General features: G+C 50.9%; 2 protein-coding genes across 3 annotated transcripts; one reads left to right on the top strand and one right to left on the bottom strand.

Annotated features, from left to right (window-relative positions):
* Nucleotides 1–767: 767 nt before the first annotated feature.
* Nucleotides 768–4,401, bottom strand: CRYAB (crystallin alpha B). Its single transcript, XM_044257801.1, has 3 exons — nucleotides 3,877–4,401; nucleotides 2,626–2,748; nucleotides 768–1,111 (listed from the first exon to the last, which is right to left on the bottom strand). The coding sequence occupies exons 1-3, from the start codon at nucleotides 4,075–4,077 to the stop codon at nucleotides 908–910; spliced, it is 528 nt and encodes a 175-aa protein (XP_044113736.1). The 5' UTR covers nucleotides 4,078–4,401; the 3' UTR covers nucleotides 768–907.
* A 255-nt stretch (nucleotides 4,402–4,656) lies between these two features.
* Nucleotides 4,657–6,403, top strand: HSPB2 (heat shock protein family B (small) member 2). 2 transcript variants are annotated; one of them, XM_044257802.1, is made up of 2 exons: nucleotides 4,657–5,256; nucleotides 5,751–6,403. In XM_044257802.1, exons 1-2 carry the CDS (start codon nucleotides 5,163–5,165, stop codon nucleotides 6,203–6,205), a joined length of 549 nt encoding a protein of 182 aa, XP_044113737.1. In that variant the 5' UTR covers nucleotides 4,657–5,162; the 3' UTR covers nucleotides 6,206–6,403. The 2 variants fall into 2 exon arrangements, with proteins under 2 accessions (XP_044113737.1, XP_044113738.1); XM_044257803.1 differs by having other exon boundaries at nucleotides 5,913–6,403.
* The last annotated feature ends 875 nt before the right edge of the window (nucleotides 6,404–7,278 follow it).

Here is a 7,278-nt window from a genome sequence, read left to right on the forward strand (position 1 = left end):
GGTGCAAAAATAATGAATACTGTTATGCTGAAAATAAATAAAAAATAAATTAAAAAAATTATTTGGTGATAATCACCCAAGTCCTGTTTTTTGCTCTTGTAAATCAGCTGAAGGCATATGCTTATCAGTAGGAAGACATCAACTCTGGGGGCACCACCTCCTGCCTGGCAACGTAATTAATTGCAGAATCACACTAAGGCCTTTTAGGCTTTGTTATCCAGAGTTCATTCAGATTTGTTGCTGGAAGCGAAGGCCGAAATCAAAGAAGGAGGAGAGGGAGGAACTGATAGTCCTTGGGCTTTACCTATGTTTTCTCCTTAATTTACTCATCATAACAAGTGTACACATCAGTGCCACATGTTATAAATGTAATACCTAAGGACTGGAAATGTTAAGTGACTTGCTAAATTTATACTATTAGTAAGTAGTGGAGATAGCCATTCTGACTGTAATATCCCCAGGGTCCTCATAGTCATAATGCACTGATTTAATGGCTCTACATTGTTTGGTACATTTATTTTAAAAAACACAGACCAGGAGTGCCTGGGTGGCTCAGTGGGTTAAGCCTCTGCCTTCAGCTCAGGTCATGATCTCGGGGTCCTGGGATCGAGCCCCTCATTGGGCTCTCTGCTCAGCGGGGAGGCTCCCTCTCTCTCTCTGTCTGCCTCTCTGTCTACATGTGCTCTCTCTCTGTGTCAAATAAATAAATAAAATCTTTTTAAAAAGTTATTTTAAAAAACACAGAACATTCAAACACAAGACAGTTATCTGTTGCTGAATGGTATTTTATTAGCTTAATAATTTGGGCCTGCCCTTAGCATTAATAAGCTTCAGCACTAATCACAAGATTTTCATTCACCGGTGGGGAAATTTTCGTCTTTTAAAAAATGCAGTTGAGAAAGGGCGTCTACTTCTTGGGGGCTGCAGTGACAGCAGGCTTCTCTTCACGGGTGATAGGAATGGTGCGCTCAGGGCCAGAGGCCTGCTTCCTTGGTCCATTCACAGTGAGGACCCCGTCAGAGGACAGGGATGAAGTAATGGCAAGAGGGTCCACATCAGCTGGGATCCGATATTTCCTGTGGAACTCCCGGGAGATGAAACCATGTTCATCCTAATCCAAGAGAATGAGGAAAAAGAGAGATAAGAACAGGAAATAACACACCACTTCAGAACTCAGACATCCTCCTTCCCCTTAGGTGTGACCATACACCATTGCAACAAGAGAGAAAACCTAACAGCTGTTCTGTTTGGGGCTAAGATCAAATTGCCTAGGTGGTCACTCTGACCAATGAAAGCCTGAGAAATCTGAAACAGTCAAAACTGCCAATCTCCCCAAACTGAGGCATGGCAATTTTTAGGGGTGTTTCCCAAAGGTTTAGATCAGTGTTGGGCCTACAGGATCTGGAATATTATTCAGCATTGAAGATCTGAGTCCCCAGGGAAGCCCAGAAACTGTCTTCACTCCTCAAGAATGTCCCAGACCAAAAAGACTACTGCTAAAAACAACAACAGCACTTCACCCGAGGGGACTATGACCCAAACTTAAATCACATAAGCAAAACTGAAACAGCCCGAGGACCTCAAATTATGCTGTTTGATACATGAGTATCTGAATTATCAATAATCAGTAAGCAGACTCATTTAAAAACGCACCCAGAAACTAAAGAGAAGCCATTCCTCATTTTCTAGAATTCTGCTAAAAACTACCTGCTTCTAGAATTCTCTAGAATTCATTGTGTAGAATTTTGTTAAAACTTTATACCCAACCTTTACACCAGCTGAATCTCAAGCATTTATGCCGATAGGCTCTCATTTAACTGATTTCCACATGGGCTCCAGGGCTTTAGCTCCCGAGTGCAGCTCTGAAACTTAGGCAAATCAAATAGTTCAGCCATTTAGATGAGCTAAAGAGAGGATTCTGGAACTTCTAAAATCAAAGTCCCAAAGTCAAGAGCCTTCAGGGTATACGCAATCCATTTAATTAAGTAAAGTAACCGGGTGTCCAACAACCACGATTCCTGAATCAGCAGTCCTCAACTTTGAATGGACATTTGAATTACCCAGGGAGCTTTTGGAAATGCTGATGCCTGAAGTCCACCCCTTAAAAAATTCTGATTTAGGGGCACCTGAGTGGCTCAGTGGGTTAAGCATCTACCTTCGGCTCAGGTCATGATCTCAGGGTCCTGGGATCGAGCCCCACTTCGGGCTCTCTGCTCAGTGGGGAGCCTGCTTCCCCCTTCTCTCTCTGCCTGCTTCTCTGCCTACTTGTGTCTGTCAAATAAATAAATAAATAAATCCTTTAAAAAAAAATTCTGATTTAATTGGTCTGGGATATGTCTAAGCACTGGAACTTTTTTTTTTTTTAATTCCTCTAGTGATTCTAAGGTAGCCAAAAACCATTGGATTAAATGGAAAATAAACATCCCATGTATCCTATCTAAGGCAATCAAATCAAAACAAACAGCAAAACTCGACTTCTCTGGCCCAAACACAACAGCAGGTCGATCCCTGTCCCAGACCCTAATGGCTTAGGACTAGAAAGTCACCAGGCTCAGGGGCTGATGGGAGTGTCCGTTGTATGATACGCACTGGATGAATGAGCGGAAGAGAAAACAAGCTACACACCTGACGCTCTTCATGTTTGCCGTGCACCTCAATCACGTCCCCCAACACCTTGACCTTGAGCTCCTCTGGGGAGAAGTGCTTCACATCCAGGTTGACAGAGAATCTGTCCTTCTCCAGGCGCATCTAGAAATAGCACGATGGAGGGGAAGGGGAAGGGAAAGGAGAAAAGATGGTAGGAACGTGGATGACCTTAGTGCAGTCTCTTCTTTCTGTAGACTTGCCTTCTGTCCAGGGGGTTTATCCTCCTGTTTTTGGCTAAAAGTCCCTTTATGAATAAACATGGCTCTCTGGTTCACGGGAGCCACCACAGTGGTACCCAAGTCATACTGCATGGTCATCAGACCCAAACTTTATTTACAGGGACAGGAGACAAGACTGGCCACCCAGGGGAGCAATCACAAGGAGAGGTCTGGGCATGGCTTCTGCTGCCTCTCTGACCCCAATGCCTGGCCTTGTCATTTGTCTGTGAGACAAAGGCCCCTTCTTCTTACTCAGGCCTCTGCCAAGTTTCCCACCCACCCAATCTGGAATGTTCTGCTGGCCCTGATTGTCCTTCCAAAGCCCTTGCTCACTCAGCTCCTGTTTACTCACACTTGAATATTTTTAAACCAGAGTGTGCTCTGTGACAGCTCTGTCAACCTTATCTGTTCATCCCACTCTCCCACCCTCTTAGGACAAGTGGGGGGTCCCAAGACTGGACCTACATTCTTTACTCATTAGGTCTGAACCCAGGTCAGTGCCCTATCACAGCTCTGAGGAACCTGCAAAATCATAGATGAAGGCATAGAAAGAAAGTAAATAGTGTTTGCTGTCTCCTGCTCCATGCAGTGGAGATAAAAAGCTCAGAACGAGGCAGGACCATTTCCTGACTCTGAAACTTGAGATGCTAACATTTGTCAGGGGTATGAGATATTAGAAGAGGTGAGCAAAGGAGTCTGAAGGCAAGCAGCTCTTTCTCTGTAGATCTTTATGAACCGAACCAGAAAGGGGCACCCTACTTAGAAGCTAGGGGATAGAAGATGATCTTCACAGCATATGAAAAAAATGCAGTCAGTAGGATTCAGTGCAGCATCCAGTACAAACAGGTGACTGGGGGAAAGGACCAGTGGCCTAGTCTGTCTTCACTGGTGGACATGCAAGTGCCTAAGACACTGAGACATAGCCAGATTTAAGCAGGGAGAAAAAGGAGAACAGATGGATATGTTTCCAAGCGGTTCCAGGATGAGCTCTCCTATCCTGGCAGAGACTTACCTCTGAGAGCCCGGTGTCAATCCAGCTGGGTGCCCGCAGGAAGGAGGGCGGCCGAAGGTAGAAGGGGCTCAGGGAAGTAGAAGTTGGGAAGAGATCAGACTCCAACAGGTGCTCTCCGAAGAACTGGTCAAAGAGGCGGCTGGGAGAGTGGAAGGGAAAGAAGGGGCGGCGGATCCAGGGGTGGTGGATGGCGATGTCCATGGTGGCTAGGTGAGTGGAGGGGGTCAGCTGGCTGGTCAGCTCCTTCAGCTGCAGCTACAGCCAGCCCCTTATATACGCAGTCTTGTGAAGCTTCTGGAATGGTGATGTCAGGAGTTTTATTATCCCAGCTCACCGCCCGTTCATGGAGACTTGTGATCGGGGATTTGGCAGTGTGACACATACCCAGTACTCACTGAGCTAAGAAAAGAGAAATACAAACACGTCTGAGCTGGCTGGTGACTTGTCCTGGTCTTGTTTCACTAGCTTTCCATCCACACCCAGTGGCAGCCACCTCCCCGCCCCCCAACCACCCTCTGCTCTGGAGCTGGAACAGAGTCAGGAATCCCAAGCAGGCGGGTGGTGTGCCCCCCGCCTCCTTTCCAGCCTAGCATGCCAGGGGAATTGGGCCAGCAACTATCTTGGGCCTGGGCAGGAACTGGAATCTTCCTAGGCCAGGCCCCAGGGACATTAACTCTTTGTGGTCCCTGGAGCAGAGCATTGAGCACCAACAAGTCAGTGCCAGGCATCTCTGTGATGCTCCAGGTTGGCGGGAGTCCAGGAGAGGACCCTAACATGAATCTGGGCGGAAGACTCTTCACCCCACCCCAAAGTGAGGGTGGGAGTGTTTCTTGCATCATTTATCCTACACAGCGCACAGAACATTAAAACCAGGAGAGCTTTATGAAGTAGGGTGCAGGGTGCCTGGGAGGAGGGAGGCTGAAGGAGGCGTAGAAAATGTGCAAACTGTAAGGGGCTCGCTTAGTTCTCTTCAGGGCCTCTGCCACCAGCCTCCCCTCCCCAGCTCGCTGCCCTTGCCAGGACCCCCAGCTGTCCCCTCAGGCCGCCCACGACAGCTGAAGGGTGTGTAGGGGAGGGCACGAGGGTCCAGGCGGCGCTGGTCACACACTTGTCGCTGGCGCTCAGGGCCCCTGCTCCCCGCCCCTCCCCCGCAGGCTCCGCACTATTTTGGGTGGTGTAGACCCCGCCCCCACCTCCGACCGAGCCCTGGCTCTCCAGCCAGCTGGAGGGGTCGCTGCTCCGTTGGGGCTGCACCTCGGATCAGGGCCGCGGAGGCCTCTGCAGCCATGTCGGGCCGCTCGGTGCCACATGCCCACCCGGCCACCACCGAGTACGAATTTGCCAACCCCAGCCGCCTGGGCGAGCAGCGCTTCGGAGAAGGTATGGCACAGACGCCACCCCCTTGCCTCCCACCCCCACCTCCTGAAATTCCGGGCTGACCTCCCAACGGTACTGGCCTCCACCCCACTCTGGGCTTAACTGAACTCCTGGGGCGAGCCATCTCCCACCCCAGACTCCCCCCTCCCCCCGCGCCAAGCAGGGCTCTGTCCCCTTCCTACCGACCTCGGTGCAGATGCCTTGCCTGCAAGGCTCAGATACCTGCCCCTGTCCCCTTTGGTGTGCCTTCTTGTTCCCCTTCTGCCCACCCGGCCCCTGTTTGGTTTGCCCTTCTCCACCCCCGTCTCATTCTCTAACTCGGTCCCCTCTTTCCAGCTGCCACCTTGTAGCCGCTGTGTGCCCCCCGCCTCCTTTTCCTACTTCTCCTGCCTCCCTGGCTTCTCTCCCATGCCCTTATCTCCTGATTTCCTCACTTCACCCTGTTCCCACCTCATTCTCCTGCAACCTGCCTCTTGTCTTCTCTCTCTGCCCCTCAGGCCTTCTGCCAGAAGAGATCCTGGCCCCCACCCTCTACCATGGCTACTATGTCCGGCCCCGGGCCACCGCAGCTGGGGAGGGCAGCAGGGCAGGGGCCTCTGAGCTTAGGCTCAGTGAGGGCAAGTTTCAGGCATTTCTGGATGTGAGCCACTTTACCCCAGATGAGGTGACCGTGAGGACTGTGGACAACCTGCTGGAAGTGTCTGCCCGGCACCCCCAGCGCCTGGACCGCCACGGCTTCGTGTCCCGAGAGTTCTGCCGCACCTATGTCTTGCCTGCTGATGTGGACCCTTGGCGGGTCCGCGCTGCCCTCTCCCATGATGGCATCCTTAATCTGGAGGCACCGCGGGGTGGCCGACACTTGGACACAGAGGTCAATGAGGTCTACATCTCCCTGCTCCCCGCACCTCCTGATCCCGAGGAAGAGGAGGAGGCAACTGGAGTTGAGCCCTGAGTGCCGTGGAGCTGGCTTGCGGCGAACTCCTTTCTACCTCCACGGTGATATGAGCAGCTGCCCACCACCCCAGAGGTAGCAGCGTCCTTGGGGGAAGGGCAAAGTGCATGGCCCACAATGTATGGTTTGGTCCCTTGAGACGTGTCATAGCCTTTGATTTAGTTCTGGGTGGAGGTGAATAAACCCAAATCTCAGGGCCTTGTTTGTGCTGCTCCCTATTCTGTGGCCTGGACCATGGGATGGGCAGGGAGGGAGGGGCTTATAGCCAGCTAGACAAAAAGCTCCTCAGTTAGATGTGCCCAACGTCACAGCACCCTGAGCTCACACTTGGATGTTGAGATCATACCCGGAAGCTGACACTGGCTCCAGATCAAATTCCTAGCCATAATTTTCTCACAATGCAACAAAAGAGAGAGTGATCCTGGGAGGGAAAAGGGATATGCCGTCCAAACAGCCCAGAGGGCACTGTCTGAGCTGGTGATTAGAGACACAAAAACAAGGGTCTCCAGCCTGTCTGGCCTGTTTGGGGTAGGGGTTGGGAAAACAGTTTTAGGCTGGAGAGAGTTGCCTAAAGCCCTGTTTTCCCAGAGTAAGGTCTGTCCACCGAAAATGGTCTCTAATTCTGAGCGATGGAGTATGCATACACAGGGCACAGACACGAAGCCTCTGCCATTGTCACCAAACCACACAGTGGCTCCAACCTGTGCATATGGGAGGCCTATGACAGAAAGCATTTGTTTCTAATCTTGGAACATCCCAAAGAGAGGAATTCCTGAATCACCCACCCAATTAAAGACTAAATGCAGGGGGACCAGGGCTGTTTGTGTGGTGACGATGGCCAGGGAACCCTCCTGTGGAAGCAGAATCTTTTTTTTTTCTTTTAAATGTCAGAGAGAGATTGTGAGTGACAAGCAAGATGAGCAGCCGGCAGCAGGAAGAAGCAGGCTCCCCGCAGAGCAAGGAGCCCCATGCGGGACTCGGATCCAGGACCCTGAGATCATGACCTGAGCTGAAGGCAGATGCTTAACTGACAGAAACCCAGGCATCCCAATTGAAAGCAGAGTCTTAATATC

This window comes from Neovison vison, chromosome 7 (assembly GCF_020171115.1).
Source record: "Neovison vison isolate M4711 chromosome 7, ASM_NN_V1, whole genome shotgun sequence".
NCBI lineage: Eukaryota > Metazoa > Chordata > Mammalia > Carnivora > Mustelidae > Neogale > Neogale vison.